Raw genomic sequence first — 17816 nt, 5'->3', positions numbered from 1 at the left:
CAGATTGGGTCGTAGACAGTGATCTATGGCTGCGGAGAGTAAGGGTAGCGTTAGACATGAGTAAAGGATAATAAAGACAAAAGAGAAATGTAAATTTGGGTGACAATTCAACTTAACATGAATAGTCGTGACATCGAAAGGTAGTTTGATGTACTAGTCACTCACTGTTATCCCGTTGATATATTACTGGTTCTGGTGCTTTCTTGCTAGGTTCAGATGGTGAAGGATGATGAAGTAGAGGAGGTGGCTTCAACTTGTTTTTACTGGCCAGATCTATCATTGACAAATCTTGCCGGTGTAAGATTGGTTGATAGGTATATGTATAGATGGCTCTTCTTGATGATCCTATTCTAACCTCAGTCGAAAGAAAGGATACTCCTGATGAGACTAGGTAGTTGATATACGCTGACCAAGCGAAGGGAATTGGAGTGATAGAACAAGAAATGATACTGTTCAAGCTGTGTTCACTGGTTACTGATATCTCAAGATGGGATGATGGTTATTGTCTGTTGTTTTATGTGGTATTATGGTTAATGACAATGAGCATAGTGAGTGAGTGATTCTTGCTTGAGATGTGACAGATGAAGGGTTACTCGTAGGGTTCACTATGTGAGGTGGCATATCACCATGTCACCATGTCGATGACATCCATCCAACAACTGACAAGATCTTGCGGACCATACCGCAATAATCTTCCCCAGCCAACGGAATTAATCGGCGTTTCAACTCACAGTAAATCACTGTGGCACCGATCATTCCTAGTCCTGTCTTTAGTACGATACCGACAATAAAGTAACGAAAACGAGTGTCTAAGTAGTGCTATTGACAATAGTAGATGAAGCCTCTCATTTCTTCGAGGGGACGGACAACAGACTCTTAAGCTGAGACAATCAAACAAGAGAAGAAAACAGCATCTCGGATGACTAGAATTGACTTATCCCTGCGGAGCCTTTTTGTCTTCCCCACTCTTACTGACCATTGATCCATCCATCAAATCGCATATCCCCAATTGTCTTCCCCCCCACCCATTCCGGATGGTGGATTCATAATCCAAAATACACTCAAAGGGGACATGCTTACTCCTATACTGATCACTTACGCCGAGGCGTTATGCCTATCATTGACATCCGAATAGGCCTTAGGAAATGACAGCAATTGTAGCCATGATCCAAAGGATGTTTAGTGTGGCTATACACAAAAAGGTACGGGTGGGGTACATCTGCTCATACACAACGTCCATCAAATGGCTCGGATCCTTGATTTACCAATCCAAATCTTACATCATTCTCATCTCTCTTTCATTTGCTCGTACTGAACAAGACCATATACAATCTGCGCACTGGCACTGTCCGCAGGGTAAAGGAAATCGGAACCGACCAGTCGCTCGGGCCATGACGATGCCGCTTGTCCGTGAGCTGTCAACCTATATTAGCTGATGGATCATCACCCAACTCCACCCATCCTGAAAAGCACTCCCCTATTTTGGTCCTTCAGACTCTTGATATCTGTGGGTGACATGTCGATCTAGCGAGATGCCAGATAGACACCAAACCCCTCACCCTTACGCTCAAGCGTTACCAGAACCTGATGGCCAGACCACAACGAGATTGAATCGTAGAAATTCAAAGGCGAGTAATTGGACGTTTGACGGTACGACTGGCAGACCTATAAGATCACCTAAGGATCAAGTGACGATGAGAGACTTCCTACCTGACATGGAGGCCACGGAAGAGATAAGAGATGATCAATACATGGAGGTAGTAGCAGGGCAAGAAGCGAGCAAAGCGAAACATGAGGGTGAAGATGCCCTTCAGAAGTAAGTATGGCATGAACCTTTCACATGAATATCAGGACGTACTGATATATCGATGATACAGAAGTTTCTGGGATCCCAATTTATCCGACCCATCTCCTCGAGCAGCAGACGAAACTCTCCATTACACCCACTCGACCGAGACTCCCGAAGTCCAAGAAGACAAAGATCAGGGATCAGATGAAGATTCACCTTATGCGGAAGTGCGAACATCCGTACATCCCACTGACGATCCCTACTTACCCGTCTCAACTATCCGAGCGTGGTTCCTAGGAACAATCATGTCAATCGTCTTACCGGGTATCAACCAATTTTTCATATATCGATATCCCAATGTCCTCGTACCGGGGATAGTCGCTCAGCTGGTGGTTCATCCTTTGGGTCTTTTATTGGCTAAACTGCCTAGGAGGGGAAGGTGGAAATGGGTTAATCCTTGTCATTGGAACTACAAGGAGCATACTTTGGTTAGCAATCCCCCTTCGGATGGATTGATGAAGAAGAGAAACCTAATTCTAGATGTGATGAGACTGATTCTCATTTCGTCGGCGACAGGTCTACATAATGGCCAATGTTTCTGCTGGATCGGCCTATGCAACCGATATTATAGCTACTCAGAAATTCTTCTACAATCAAAATTGGGGATGGGGTTATAATTTACTATTGTAAGTCAATCGAAGATCTTCGAAGTCATAATTTCAGATGGCTATATTGAGTCAGGGTAGCGTGATGGAAACGCTGATGTGCTTATCTATCTATACCAGAGTGCTCAGTACTCAGATGATAGGCTTCTCCTTTGCTGGGGTACTACACAAGATATTGGTCACTCCAGCGTCAATGATTTGGCCTGCTACCTTAGTAAATACAGCCCGTAAGTCAGTCTCCACTCCAGAAATCTGGTGCCGCTATCATTGATCTCCGAAGTAGTGTTCAATACTCTGCATTCCCGATCCGGACCTCAAACGTTAAGAGCCAAATCGAACTCAAGACAGGTATTCTTCTACATCACCGCTGCGCTAATGTTCGCTTGGTCCTTCTTCCCGAGCTATCTTTTCACTGCTTTGAGTATGGTAGGTAATCTCTACCTTTTTGGCTGTCAAGTACGGGAAAAAAGAAGATGACCACATTCAGCTGACTCGCGTTGTTGTGATTAGTTCGATTGGGTTACATGGATCAAGCCTACATCGCAAGTAGTGAGCCCTCATCCATGCACTATCTTTCCACATAAGCCCACTACAGCAAGCTTACACCTCAGCTTATCGTGGCTAGATCAACCTTTTATTCGGATATCAATCGGGGGCAGGGATGTCGCTCCTTACCCTGGATTGGGGAATGATGGCCGCTGTTGGTAATCCCCTAGCAACTCCTTGGTGGGTTACTGGAAATGTCTTGGGAGGCTTCGTATTCGTGAGTGTAGGAATGTAATCCTCAACTGTCTACCATGCACCCAGGAATTTCCAGCAATCGGTGACACAATACCTGATGACCTGAATATACAGTTCATATGGTTCCTAGGTCCAATTTTGTACTACTCGAACGTATTTTACGCCAAATATCTGCCATTCTCCAGTGCAAGTGTATTCGACAACACGTGAGTATGTCTGAAACTGCTGGACATAATTCTATCATTGATCAAGCAGCTGATATATGGTAATCGTATAGGGCAAACACGTATAATGTAACGAGAGTGGTTGATGATGATGCCACTTTGGATGTTTCGGCTTACGAAGGGTATTCACCTGTTTATATGAGTCTCGTAAGTACCCCAACGACTATCTGCTTGGTCATACTCTAACGTTGACTTGTCAAACACGATGTATAGTCTTCAGCCCTATCTTACAGTCTGAAATTCGCAGCGTGAGCTTTCACGATGAAATGCTTGTCAAAGGGAGATGGCAGACATAAAGCTCATGCGTTCTGTGTGAATGCGATTAGGATAACAGCCACCGTGGCACACTCTATACTGTTCTTCAGACATCAGGGTAAATAATCTCACAGTCATATCCCAGTAATGAGGGAGAGAGTAGCTGAGCTCAATTGCGTGTTTATATGTTTGCGTGTTTGCAGTGTGGCACCACCTCCGGAATCCACCTTCGAAATCGGATATACACGCTCGACTATCATCCGTATATCCCTCAATTCCAGGATGGTGGTATCTCTGCCTATTCATGATCAATCTCATCCTAGCAATTATAACGGTTACAGTATGGCCCACTGGTTTACCTGTTTGGGGACTATTCGTGGCGATCGTTCTGGCTGGTGTGATGGTTTTGCCCATTGGACTGACACAGGCTATTACGAACATGCAAGTTGGATTAAATGTAATCGTAAGTGACCTTATTTACTTTCAGGTCACAGATCAAGCAGCATATTCTCAGTGGTATTGACTGTATTGAAGTATGTTGACGTTACGATCATCATTCTGTAGAGTGAAATCATAATTGGTGCGATGATTCCTGGTAAACCAGTTGCCATGATGATATTCAAGGTATGTTTCGTTTCTTCCGCTTTACTGATTCATTCCATATCCTCTCGTTCGCTTTGCATGTACAGTGATAGGAATTCAGCTCATACTGTAACTATCATCCGCAGACTTACGGCTACATAACGACGACTCAAGCACTAGGGTTCATCCAAGATCTCAAAATCGCGCATTACATGCATATCCCTCCACGGCACATTTTCTTCGCCCAGGTGATAGCATGCATCGTAGGATCCATCACCCAGCTTTTCGTTCAAGTATGGGTATTCGAAAACGTACCTGATATCTGCTCAGCTAAATCAGAAAGATGGTGGTGTCCCCATACACGCACTTTCTTCTCTGCTTCGGTGTTGTACGGCTTGATTGGACCCAGGAGGTTATTCGGCGTTGAAAGTCTGTACAAGCACTTAAATTGGTTTTACCTCCTTGGAGCTATCATGCCTCTCATAACGTGGTTGATGGCTAGACGTTGGCCTCGAGTTGGATTTCAATATGTCTGTTGGCCGGTGGTGTTTAGTTGCGTTTCTCTGTTGCCGCCTTATTTACCTATCAACTTCATCAGGTGAGTCGTGATTTTCCGTCAAATTATTTCATCATAAAGTACAGTCTCGTATGATTACAGTAGCAGAAACGAAAGTATGCTAACCCCTATAATTTGGTAGCTTCTGTATAGTCGGGTTCATCACTCAATATTACGTTCGAAGGAATTATTTCAATTGGTGGTCAAGATAGTGAGTCGGAGTACATCGTCTTTCAAAGATGTTCAACTGATTCAACAGAATCTGTGACATTATGCTCTGCTAGTAATTACACTTTATCAGCAGCTTTGACTTGCGGTTACGCTTCATGTATAATCGTAATTTTCTTTACTCTTCAATTACCTAAAGATGGTAAAAGTGAGTTTTTGGTGTCAACTACAATCCCTGTTTCCATTTCCATTGGTTTTGGTATTTTTGATCAATGAGGCGATCTAAGCTTCTTACTGATTATTGTGGTGTGTATCATATGATAGTCGGACAGAACATCCAAAATTGGTGGGGTAATACGGTATATCTTGATACGCTAGATGGGAAAGGTGGAGTGGCATCTGCTGCTATTCATTTGAAAGAAGGAGAGAAATTCGGCTCGAATTAAGGTATAAATAATAAATAAAAGATCAATACAATGTGTGACTTTGAGATTGTACAGTATAAAGCATACTCTGTGAGTATATTGTAACCTCATAGTTCTGTTTATAGCACAAGTAACGGATACAGAAAGGTCAGCTTGGATGTTTAATTTGAATTGTACACGACTTACTGTACGAGGTGATGCAGCACTGTGTCTCGTTATGGTAAACTCAACCCTGAAGAAAGATGTCTATATGATATCATAACCAAGCACTATTCCACTGTATGACAGGCATATGAGAGGTAAAGTATCTACCCATGACTATGAGATCATCTACTTACTTAATTATCTTTTTGCGAGTTTTCATTCGTTTATGTCCATTCGTTCATTCTTTCATTAAGCAAATACAACTAAATATAATTCTGTCCCAATCAATGTATATGTATATACCTCTTGAATCCCACTTCTAACAAACCGAATATTGTCTTAACCTTCTCATCTATCCACATCCGCATCCCATCCCCATCATCTAAGACCCATATCTCGGCCCAGCAAATCCAGGGGGATCACTCCTCCTCCCTTTACTAGGCGGCAAAGCTCTAGGTCCCATTGGCCCTCCTCCAACGGTCCCACTACTCTCTCTACTCGTGGGTATCGATCGATCAGATGGATTGGTTCCAAACGTAGTAGTAGTATTAGCAGATTTCGGATCATCCATAGTGGATACACTAAGGTTCACTCGATGTCCTACACCTATTTGAGCTTCATGAGCATTCTCAGTCGTCGTTTTCCCATCTAAACCATCCGACTCATCACTCCCATATCGATCTACTTCATCGAAACCTTGTTCAAAACTTTGGTCATTCTCATTGTCGTAACTGGTCGAAGGTACTAGAGCTGTTCTTTCCTGTTTATCTAATTCATCATCTTCACCCCTCTTATGTGGGAACTTTTCAGATCGATCCTTTGATTTTGATCTTCTTCCATTCCCATGGTTATTACCCAATGAAAGGTCTGGTCCAGAGGGGAAATGAAACAGTCCGCTAAAACCTCTATGACCCGATGTTATCTTTTGTGGTTGAGCGTTTGCGTTTAAGTTGGGATCATTCGAAGGTTGAGTATACGGATCAAGATTATACGGCTTTGAGTTTGGGTGTTGATGAGTATCCGGAAATGGGTATGCTTGATCTCGAGCTATAACTGGAACAGGGTTGGTATAGACCCTTGACGAAGATCCTTTTTCCTTCTCCCTAGAAGGGTCTTCTTCATCAGTCTCTTCGATGACGGGATATACAGACCCGCTTGAAGGTTGTCGACTGCCCATCGTTGGCATACCTAAGCCCGAAGGTGAAGGATGAGGGCGATAGCTGTGCACGGCTGCATCATCTGGCTGCGAGCCATAATGATATTGATGAACTACATCCGCCTCTTCGAACTGTATTGATGAAGATGAATTCTTAGTATTAGCGTGTGCATTGTCAATAGCAGCAGGAGTAGTAGGATTTTTCAGAGTGGCACTTGAAACTCTTTTCAAAGGTGAATTCAATATTTGATAAGGATTTGAAACAAACTTTAGAGTAGGACTCGAAATGATATCAAGTGGAATGTATTCAAATGAACTTGCCTTTAATTGAGACTTCGATCTTTGAGGAGAAGGGAAATACTGATGGTTCTGATGTAAGAAACCTCCCGTTGGCGATAATGCAGAAGGGGATTTTGCAGAATGTAAAGAGATTTGGTCCATTGCGTCGGCCGGCATGGGATTATCGGACACTGCGGAATTTTGGGAGATCAGCAAAATTGTTCTCTTGATGCGACTCGCTGGAGTATTGATTATGTGTATCGAAAGAGTTGTACCAGGAAGCCAACCTTCAGATGTATCCCACTTACATTGAAATCTCTCCAAATGACCTAACCCATGCGTACTTAAATTCCCACTACTATACCCGTACATCCCCTTTCCTCCTACTCCCCCGCCAAATCCAGTAGCGGATGAACTAGATTGTGACATTCGTCTACTAACGCTTCTAGCTCTAATGATCGACCCAACTGCTCCAAAACCTCCTCGAAGAGCATCCATTCCTGGATCTTCCGCCGAGGTTACCTGTCCTTTCTCTGCATCTTCAGTTTGATGTTTAGCAGCTTGCATTAGGATAGTCGATTTACGATCTAACTTCGTGTCTAAACTTTCCGGATCAACCTTCGATAATTGTAACAAGGTAATTCCCAAACATGTGACTAGGAATCCCAGGACCATAGTGATGAGTGTGACAGCAGATGCTTTTAGACCTTGATATAGGATGAACGAGGTGATAAGAGTGGCGGATGAGAAGAAGCAGAAATAGACTGGGACGACCATGGAGGTGCTACATGAAGTATTCAGTATACGTATGTATGATCATGATCTTGTGGGATAGGTATAACTCACTTGAATAGCTCGAGAGCTTTGTTAAGGTAGTTGATCCTATATAGACCAGGTCAGCTGCAACCTCCCGGTTTGGACCCAACTCAGCTTACTCTGTTAACAATGTAATCACGACAAATACGAATAAGAACCAGAAGAACCAATTCTTCACTTGGTTGTTTCTAAAGCATTGAAGATGAAAATGTCAGCAAAACGACACAGAGACTCATACCGAGTTGTAAGTCGGCTTATCATCACTCACCCTTGTATGGACGTAACGATACTAGCTCCCAATCCCTGCGTACAACTAACACTAATCCCACCTATCAAACTACATATACTAATGTAAGGTAACATGCTCTTCTTGCCCCATCTGGGAGCCACAAAGAAGATCATAACCAAACTTCCAGCAATGAGCAGACTGGCCCAAACTAGGAACCCAACAGATAAGAATAGTTTTTTAAATTCGTTGATGGTAGTCACGGATTGTTCTTCGGGCGCATTGAGGGCGAGAATGACGGCTCCCATTATACAAAGGGTACAGCCTATCCAGCCCTAAGAGATGATGGTGGTAAATTAGCTCGTATGTCCTAACATACCGAAGCTTGAGTCAGAAGAGAGGTGAAGAAAGTAGACTCACGAAAAACGTCAATTTCTCTTTCAGCAGGAAATGTGATAAGATAGCTGCTACCACTACCGATAGAGCTCCCATCGGTGTGACCAAGATAGCTTCTGTGAAAGCACTGTGTGAGAATACGGTTGTTCAGTATATATCGATTTGATAGTAATGCCCAACCGTTACTCCTCTTGTCAGAAGTACTGAGTAAACTCACTAAGCGACGAAATTACAAATCTCCCCAACGATCATAGTTATCATGCCCGCCCACCATAACCAACTCTTCAGATATCCATGTCCCTCTCCAGCTACATTCCCATATTTCTTCGTAGAGTTGATCAAACCTTTCTTCTTGATCACGAAACTTGATCCTATCAATAGACCTGATCCTACTGCCAAACATATACCGACAATCTTGAAACTTGAGTTTCCCTCTTTATCCACCAGTCCAGCAGCGGATGCTGAGGCTGACGCTGAGGATGTGACGGAGGATGTTATGGAGGATGTTGTTGACGATGACATCGTGTAAGAGGTTGGGAGAAGAGGAATTAGATCCTCTTTTTATGTTGTGTTATTCTATTGACCAGCCGAAGAAATACTTGTGCGAGTATTACTTGAATTCCCCTTGTGCCATAAGAGTGATAAATCGGTAGATATCGCTTCGTATCCACTTTCCTCTCGAGATTGTCCCTGTGTCGATGCACAGACTTAGACTTGCTTCTCTTTACTAGGTCGTTCCGGCTTGTGTTTCCGCTTGTCTGTCTAGTTCGACAATGAGTTTCTTTCTACCGATTGACCCAGTATAGTGGTACTCTTTTTGCTTGACTCGGATTCCTCGTACGTATGTAAATGTCGTCAGATAGGAATATGGATGATATGTGATGTTGATCTCGTTGGTGATGTTTCGGAAATACCCCAGAGTGAACGTGCGGTTAATCTGATGAGGGAATGAGGGAATGAGATTGACGTTGAAAGGTTGACTGAAGATGAATATACCCCTCCTTTGACCATCAATCTACGATGCTTGGTCGCCTATGTGAGTACTTATGGTATACGGTATATGTTATATGGTATGTGTCATATGGTAATGAGTATGTTATATGCTGTACATGCATGCACATTACGCTGCGGAACACCTCGATACCTTGGATATTACGCGGTTGATATTCCTGTGTTGATCTTACTGTGTGTGGTATGACATGAGATGATAAAAAGGCGCGTCCCGTTTTAGGGTGGTACCATACAAAACCACCATACATTCCAGACTTTTCAGTCATTTACGTGGATTGTCATACGTAACACCCCCCTCCCCATAGTTTACCCTGAAACGCAGATCGCTATAGCATTGCTATATATGATCCGGTTAAAAAGGTGCCAAGAGGTACCGGATGATCCAGTGATCCAGCTCATGTGGTCGAGGTAGGTAAGTGGAAAGCAAGATGATCTAATCATAGATAGACTATATAGACTATATAGACCAGAGATCATAGACTACTCATATATTCTGCTATCGTAGCCATTACCCGCCTTCCACATTCGATATGACAGTTCTCCAGCCGATCCGAAAAGCAGCTATCATAGGAGCAGGTCAGATGGGTCTGGGCATAGCGTGAGTTCAAACCGCATTCACCAATGAAAGTTACTGATGCATTGTACTGCTTGATATCTGATGCAGATACGTATCAGCAGTCCATGCCAAAATACCTATAACGATCTACGACCCATCCTCCGCGGTCTTATCAAACGCAGCAGACAAATACAAATCACTCTTATCCAAGGATGTGACGAAATCGAGATTGACAAAAGAACAAGCGGACGAAGCGTTATCTAGGTTCAGTACGATCAAAGGTGATGGATCGACTGCAGATGGAAGTGTGAAGGATGATGTGGATCTGGTTATTGAGGTAAGCTGAACCTGTACCAAAATTACACAAATGGAATCATGGAGAGTAATGATCAAGGCGAAGGGTATGGTACTGATAGATCTTTTCAAGGCTATACCTGAAATACCAGAATTGAAATTAGGTTTATTCAAGCGACTAGGTCAGACTTTACCTCCCTCGATCATATTGGGTAGTAATACAAGTAGTATTAGCATCACGAAGCTGGCTGCTTCTGCTGGATCGGGTGGAGGAGAGGATGGTAAGAAGAGTTCGGGAAGGGTGATAGGGTGAGTCGAGCGATCTCTTTTCCTCTATTCTCGTTGTTGTTCACCGATCCTTTAGTTTTTAGCTAATACACAACTATTCAACCAAACAGAATACATTATTTCAATCCTGTACCAATCATGTAAGTCATATATAACCCAAGATACCAACGTACTTATGGGCCATCTAATCGTATTTTCAACAGGCGATTAGTCGAGATCATACCTGCTCTTCAAACTTCCCAAGAGACCTTCGAAAGGGCCAAATCATTCGGTAAAGCGTGTAAGAAGGGTGAGCAGCAGATCTTTTCATGTTTCCCTCTTGATTTGGAAGTAATCAACGTTAACCAATTCTGTCACCCACAACTGTTTACAGAAGTAACCACTTCATCCGATTCACCCGGATTTATAGCCAACGCAATATTGATGCCAATGATCAATGAGGCTATAATGGTTTTAGAAAGGGTGTGTGTCGATCCATTCAACACATATCAATGCAATCTTTGTCTTTGTTGTTTCCATCTTCTATCTTTCTGTCTTTCTGTCTTCTTGTCGATCATTCTATTCGGTTTACTGTACTATGTAAACACAACATACTAACTGTTCTTTTGGTATTTTTAGGGAATAGCCTCCCCACACGATATAGACCTAACATTCCAACTAGGCATGTCCCATCCCCTAGGTCCATTAAAACTAGCAGACCTAATAGGTTTAGATACTTGTCTAAATATCCAAAGGGTTTTACACAAAGAAACGGGTGATAGTAAATATCGTCCTGCGACATTACTAGTCAAGATGGTTGATGCTGGTTGGCTGGGTAGGAAGGGTGGGAAAGGGTTTTATGAATATGATAAAGATGGGAATGTACAGTACTAGGGTAAGAGAGTTATACTGCATACTGCATACTGCTAGGTAACTTGTTACTGTATGATATCATTCCGTGAATTAACATTAGCATCAACATCCGTGTATACTATAAGCATTATGTAAATATATAGATAATGAAGACAACTATTAGACACTTATACTTAAAAGGTACTGTACAAAAGAGAATGAAGAAGAAGGCAATATAGATGAATTAGAGTTAAAATAGTCAACAGAGAGATATTGTGAAATCGCGAATCCTCAAAATTCCCATCCTATCAAAGCCGACACCTTCCCTTCCACTTTCTAAGATAAAAAAATCTATTACATGTATACTACCATCGATGATCGTTGATCGAAGATTCAATTCCCATTATCATCGACCGCACCATAAGTCCCACCACCCCCACCACCAGACCTAGACACCCCACTCCCACTTCCACCCACACTAAAACTAGAACTACTAACCCTCTTGACCCTCCTACTTCTTCCCCTCCCTCCCAATGCTTCTTCCGCCCGACTGCCACTACCAGTACTCTTATGTCTATCCAATCTCACAAACGCCATACAGATTTGAGCCAGTATTAAACACCCCGCGGCAATCGCAAAGATCGTAGGAGCGTACGTTCCCACCGTGGAAGCAAACACAGTACCGAACATTAAAGGGGAAATCAAGTTGGCTCCCAAGGCATGAAGGACACTTAGCGCGCCGAAGAGTCTTCCAGATTGGTTGGAATCCGGCAGAAGAGATAATGCTAAAGAGTTGGCAGCGGGGTTGGAAGGTCCTCCGAGGGTCAATAGCATAGAAAGTACTACGAATCCCATGGGAGATGGAGAGAACGCCAAGAGGAGGTAAGGGATCGTTTCTAGCATAAGGGCAATGCGGACGGTGAGTAAATCGAGGTGAGCGGATCGTTGTGGTTGCTTGAATTTGGCTGTAGCTGGATTGGAGGATGTGGTATTGGTGGTAATGGCTGAAGAAGATGGATCTTCTATTGCTTCCTCTTCGATCGTTGGGTTTGCGATTGCGTTGGGATCCTTTTCATTGGCGAGGAATCGAGGTTTGACATAATGCATGACAACTGATAATACCAGTCAATGAGCATAATCAGTGAGACAATGTCAGCATTGGTCTAGGAAGAGATTGCTTCGACTCACCTGGCACCAAGACAATGAGAACGAAACTTCTCGTGAAAGCTGTAACCGACATATAAGGGCCGAGCTGGTATCAGAGCACGAGTCAGCATTTTGTCCGAGGAAGGAAACAGACGCTTCCACTCACCTGAGCCGAAGTCCACCCGTAGGCGTAGAACGTAAATTGCGCTTTTATAGCCATGATACCCTATCAAATGGCGCAACACGTGAAAATGCTTTCGTCAGCTTCACCGGATTGATAATCCTCAAAGATGCGTCACTCACAAATACCATACTCATGAAGAACAGCCCCGCTCCTACAACTGTCAAATTCCAATCCCTATATCTCTCTCCCTCTTTCTTAACCGGTATGAATATACTCAAAGGTTGCAAGAACCCAAAAGCTTTCCTTATCAAACGTTTGAAATTTCCTATTGTCCTCTTACGAGTTTTCGAAGCTTGAGCATTATTTGATATTCTTGACCAACCAGATAACAGTGGATCACTCTCCCCTTCAGTTCCATCAGGAGGGAAGGGAGTTTCGTTCTCCCATTCTCTCTCTAATTGATCTCTCTTTTTCGCTTCTTCCTTGGCACGTTTGGCATTTTCCGCTAGTTGAAGACGCGCTTGAGAAGATAATGATTCTGGTAAAAGGAATACAATCAGGGGAATGTAGAGGGTATATATCATTGCGTTGACATAGAATGGTGTCATACTAAAAGCATTCGTATAATCAGCTTATGCACATATGCATTTTTTATTGGTAAAGGCGAATTTCACTCACATATCACCACTCCAAGTGATCAACATACTTCCCAAGACTGGACCTAACGCAAAGCCAGCCATGAACATACCGCTAATCCTAGCGAAGAGGGTCACTCGACTTCCATCGGGTGTAATGTCCGAAACGTATGCGTTGAGTGTAGCTGAGATCGTACTGTATCCTCCTAGTAGTCCTTCGATAGTGGGTCCAAGTAACAAAGCTCGATATCCACCTGGAACGAGGTACGGGAAATTGGCAACGACGATGAAACATATTTCGCTAGACGAGATCATCGAACTTGTCAGCTTGGGAGTTACTAATAGAATAGAATTTAAGGATTGCTGTGAGAATAAGTGATAAGATCACGATTACTCACTTGAGCAACAAACCAATCTCTACAAAAGCGATGATCTTAGTTCTACCCAGCTTATCAGACGTTTGACCCCAGAAACCAGTCGTCAAGGCAGATAACAATCCCATTGTGAGGGTCATCACTACAACACAGCGAGGATCAGTATCAGTATCAGTTTCTTTGATTCCGTTTTTGTGTGGAGTCAACTTACGCATTGTCAATTTGGCAGCTGCAGCCTGCACTTTTGGATCCTTCTTACACAATCTCGGATCGATCTCCTCATACTGCCTATGATCTTGCTTATCTCCATCTTTATCATCTGATGGAACTGGCGATTGTCCTCGATGATCCTTATCATCATCTCGATCGGAGGGAAGCGGTTCATCAGGTTTCGGTAATGGTTCGGAAGGTTCAGGTCCAGGTGGATTAACGATAACTGGTCGTCCTGATGGTCCAGGTCCAAGTACGGGTGAATGTTTAGACGAATTGGTAGAGGGATGATGTAAATGATATTGATATATATCATGTTGTAATTTCAAGAACCATTTATCAGCAGGTGATAAAACGTAATCGTCTCCAATCGAAATATTACCATTGGGTTGGGGTTGAATTTGATGATCGATAGGTAATGGTACAAGTGTTTGATCTTGATCCCCTTTGGTCAAAGGTGTATGTCCATAATTATAGATCCCTAGATGGTCAAGGCCTTGATTGATATATACCTCTTCGATAGCCCGCGGATGATGACCATTTGTCGAATCCTTCGTAGCTGATGGGGGATGAGCAAGACAAGCTAGATTAACGAACAATTCAGCTTTAGGTGCGATTGACATCCCTATACACAGTGGTACCCCGAGGATGAAAGGGTATAACCATCTGGGACTAGGTTTTCGCCATTCGGGTGTATCGTCTTCTTCTTCATCGACTGTCCCATTCCCATTGAATGGGTCTTCGGGTGTTTGAGGTAAAGGGGAAGGAATTGGAGTGTTATGTTCGGAGAATAGGGCTCGCTCGTTTATCCCATTTGCAGATAATCCGACGTCGTCGAATGAAGGTACGTAGTTGTGTTGTTGATTGTGCGGAGTGGGAGTAGATGATCTTGATTGGGACTGTGAGAGGATGTGAGCATGGGGCGGTTTAAGATGGGATGGAAGGGATGGATTGGGGCGGAGGGTAGGTCGAGTGGACGATGACATTTTTAATGTTGTGGGATAATATGATCGGCCGATGGTAAGTAAGTCTGAGAGGGATCGGCTGGTTGTACAAGGGATTTCTGAAGAGACACTATAGATGTACGAGGATACGAGGTGGGATAATTTTGGACCCCAGGGATAATACTAGAACTTGACCATTCCCAGATGGTGTAAGGGAGAGCGCCTAATCCGTAGGTTGATCGATGACAGTTGTAAGGTGAACGGGCATTATCAAATGTAGAGTACCGAAGGAATGTACTGAACAGAATACGAGCGGTGTTCGTCACTTTATACGTCTACAGCACACATGTTGTTATGGTAGAGTATGAGAGATTGCTATGTACATGTCCAAACATAAATGATTCGATTGTAAGATGATTTGTGGTGAGATCGATAAGTGAGATGTGATGAGTGGGCAGTGTGATCGCTAAACATAGCGTTATCGTCATAGCTCATGATGCCCTTCGGTCATTTCCGATGGACCCACCCCATATGGGATACTCGTATCCGCTCATCATGATTTCACTGACACTGATTCCAGCAAAGTAAACAACGTGATACAAACTGATACGGGTACTCTTTCACTTCCAATTCGTAACTCCATGCATAAACTGTATCGAGCAATCAAAAGGAAAGATAAGAGTATAGACGTCATTGATTTAGGTCATTATCATCATCGTTATCATAATTGTGTCATTGTCCATTGATATATCCAATCCCAAAGCATCTAATCCCTTTCGTAAATCTACTACCATATCTATATACGTGCCAAGTTCCATCTGCCAGTTCCTCCCATTCCATGAGTACACAGTCAACAGTCTATCCTATGCAGCTATAGCCACCCTTCTCGTACCTTCTTTCAACCCCTTCAACCTATCCCCATACCACTCCAATACATCTTCAAACTCTCTACATTCCTTATCCAACTTCTCCTTGGTAGTCCATCCTTCTTCCCCTCCTCCAGTATTGTTCCTAGTCAGACCAATCTTCAATCTTTCTGCTTCCCATTCCTCGATTTTCCTTCTAGCTTGTTCTTCTACATGTTCCCGCTCGCGATGTGAATCAATAGAAGATCTTATACCTTTCATCATCCTCGCCAGGGAAGTATGGAATGAGGTGGTGGTATGAATCGTATCTTGCAAATTTCTCAGAGAAAGTAAAAGTATGTCGGTATCTTTTTGTATAGCCATTATCAATTTGGGTAGATCCTGAGCTGGTTGGTGGTGTTTCAATGGGGTAATGGGTGATAAGGGTGATTGATCAGATGAATATGCGGCGGATGAGTCATGCCCGTCTTCGTCGAGGCATAAGCTATCATGTGGGTTTATATGATCTTTTTCATGAAAAACAGTAACTTGAGGGTTCTTCGATATTTCCTCGCCTTCAAATAAGTGATCATTATCATCAACAATCGATTCCCCTGTCCATCCTAAACTTTCTCCTTCCTCATCCTCCTCATCCTCCTCACTCACATCAATCAACTTATCATCTCCATCACCCAATCTTCCGTTGCCTTCCAACCCACCTAATCCAACTTCTCTCGACCAAATCCCCAGATCCCTAATCCACTCATCCCTGGTCCGCTCAACTTCATTCATCCTATTCAGATGTCTCTGCAACCTAATTTCTATCTCCTCTTCTCCTTCTTGATGATGGTGTTTTATCTGCCGCAAGAAATTTAACAATCTGGAATTGGCTGATATACCCTCTGACAAGATGATCAAAGCTTCTTGGATCCCTTCTTCTTTCTCATTTCCATTCAGGGCACGTAAAGATCGAACGGACGATCTGGGATTGACTCGCAAGGATCTAGTAGATGACTTGTTCTGTATACCTCTTACTCTCACTGGACTAGCTGTAGTAGGTAGATTATCAAGGTGATCTTGCTCGTACTGGTAGTTGTAGGAGTCTTCATCTTGAAAATGAGGTTGAGATGAGAATGAATGGTTTTGTCCGTATTCCAGTTCCAATTCCAACTCTAAATCTAGATCTATTCCTCTGTTTGGCGAGATATCATCGAGGTTGGTAGGTTCATATGAAGTTTTGGCGGTTCTGCGTCCAGCATCATCCCTGGGAGGTGTCGTAGTTTTTGATAAGTTACCATTCCTGCTCGGAGGGGTTGAGGGATGTTGTATTTCATCTAACATGCGAGATCAGATGCGTCAATTAATTCCATATATATCTCCGTTAGACTCACCCTCCAATCTATGTATCTCTCCTTGTTCTTTAATCCCATGATCATGTCCTTGCTCGAGCTCATAATCCAATTCCAATTCATCTGCAAGCGACTGGCCCAGACCCAATCCTTCTCCTTGATCGAGAGACGGATCATTTTCGAATGCTCCTGCTAGTTCATCTGCCAAGGAGGAGAAAGCCATAGTCTCGAGCAAAGCTTGAGACGAAATTGACTTGTATTTGACGCAAGGGCCGGATGACTGTATGAATGTCGAATGATCTGTAAGCTACGTGATAGATAGTTAGGTATCAAAGGAGGCTGAGGCTGGATTGGTGCGAATGAGGTTGCTGATGCGAATGCAGGTCTATTCTATGCTGTCTATTATCTATACAATGAGTTATGCAATGAGTTGAAGAGTATCGTCGGCATGATGATATAGTGACATTTTATTGCAGAGTGGTCTGTGCAATGACTCGCACACATACACCGTACACATACAGATGAACAGTGAACAACCAACGGTGAGAATCAAGAAGTGGAAATGTGAAACATCACTTTCACGTTTTGTGTTTCAACGGATGCACTCAGAAGCAGATACGGAATTTCTTCAAGAATTTCAAGTGCAGTCAATGAATCGTACTGTGAGATTCGTCTGATCTCAGCAGGAGTAACAATAGCTCCGGATGCGAACTATACAGCACTAAGACCTGAGTGGAGAGAGCTGCCAGTGCTTTGAGATCCGCCTGAGAGGATCCTGGGATAGAAT

At 43.2% G+C, this 17816-nt stretch overlaps 5 protein-coding genes across 5 annotated transcripts; 2 read left to right on the top strand and 3 right to left on the bottom strand.

The window, feature by feature from the left end:
- Nucleotides 1–1532: 1532 nt before the first annotated feature.
- On the top strand, nt 1533–5426 carry V865_001985 (OPT family small oligopeptide transporter; the record flags this gene model as incomplete). The annotated part of the gene is made up of 17 exons (XM_066225797.1): nt 1533–1816; nt 1878–2277; nt 2366–2475; nt 2575–2681; nt 2738–2880; nt 2965–3003; nt 3080–3217; nt 3310–3401; nt 3473–3566; nt 3633–3667; nt 3746–3792; nt 3878–4137; nt 4239–4298; nt 4403–4854; nt 4955–5023; nt 5097–5188; nt 5305–5426. The coding sequence occupies 17 exons, from the start codon at nt 1533–1535 to the stop codon at nt 5424–5426; spliced, it is 2544 nt and encodes an 847-aa protein (XP_066081894.1).
- Nucleotides 5427–5931: 505 nt separating this feature from the next.
- Nucleotides 5932–8944, bottom strand: V865_001984 (uncharacterized protein; the record flags this gene model as incomplete). Its single annotated transcript, XM_066225796.1, has 7 exons — nt 5932–7175; nt 7293–7768; nt 7831–7866; nt 7920–7988; nt 8069–8361; nt 8447–8549; nt 8640–8944. The coding sequence occupies 7 exons, from the start codon at nt 8942–8944 to the stop codon at nt 5932–5934; spliced, it is 2526 nt and encodes an 841-aa protein (XP_066081893.1).
- Nucleotides 8945–9963: 1019 nt separating this feature from the next.
- V865_001983 (uncharacterized protein) lies at nt 9964–11444 on the top strand (the record flags this gene model as incomplete). Its single annotated transcript, XM_066225795.1, has 7 exons — nt 9964–10031; nt 10098–10326; nt 10417–10592; nt 10682–10711; nt 10775–10860; nt 10945–11033; nt 11190–11444. The coding sequence occupies 7 exons, from the start codon at nt 9964–9966 to the stop codon at nt 11442–11444; spliced, it is 933 nt and encodes a 310-aa protein (XP_066081892.1).
- Nucleotides 11445–11795: 351 nt separating this feature from the next.
- V865_001982 (uncharacterized protein) lies at nt 11796–14877 on the bottom strand (the record flags this gene model as incomplete). The annotated part of the gene is made up of 7 exons (XM_066225794.1): nt 11796–12514; nt 12591–12654; nt 12715–12774; nt 12852–13281; nt 13351–13608; nt 13706–13823; nt 13893–14877. 7 exons carry the CDS (start codon nt 14875–14877, stop codon nt 11796–11798), a joined length of 2634 nt encoding a protein of 877 aa, XP_066081891.1.
- Nucleotides 14878–15698: 821 nt separating this feature from the next.
- Nucleotides 15699–17252, bottom strand: V865_001981 (uncharacterized protein; the record flags this gene model as incomplete). Its single annotated transcript, XM_066225793.1, has 2 exons — nt 15699–17014; nt 17072–17252. 2 exons carry the CDS (start codon nt 17250–17252, stop codon nt 15699–15701), a joined length of 1497 nt encoding a protein of 498 aa, XP_066081890.1.
- Nucleotides 17253–17816: the final 564 nt, after the last annotated feature.

The sequence above is a fragment of the Kwoniella europaea genome, chromosome 1 (genome assembly GCF_036810445.1).
Source record: "Kwoniella europaea PYCC6329 chromosome 1, complete sequence".
Classification (NCBI taxonomy): Eukaryota; Fungi; Basidiomycota; class Tremellomycetes; order Tremellales; family Cryptococcaceae; genus Kwoniella; species Kwoniella europaea.
Note: the sequence above shows the minus strand (reverse complement) of the source record. Positions and strands in the feature narration are given on the sequence as shown.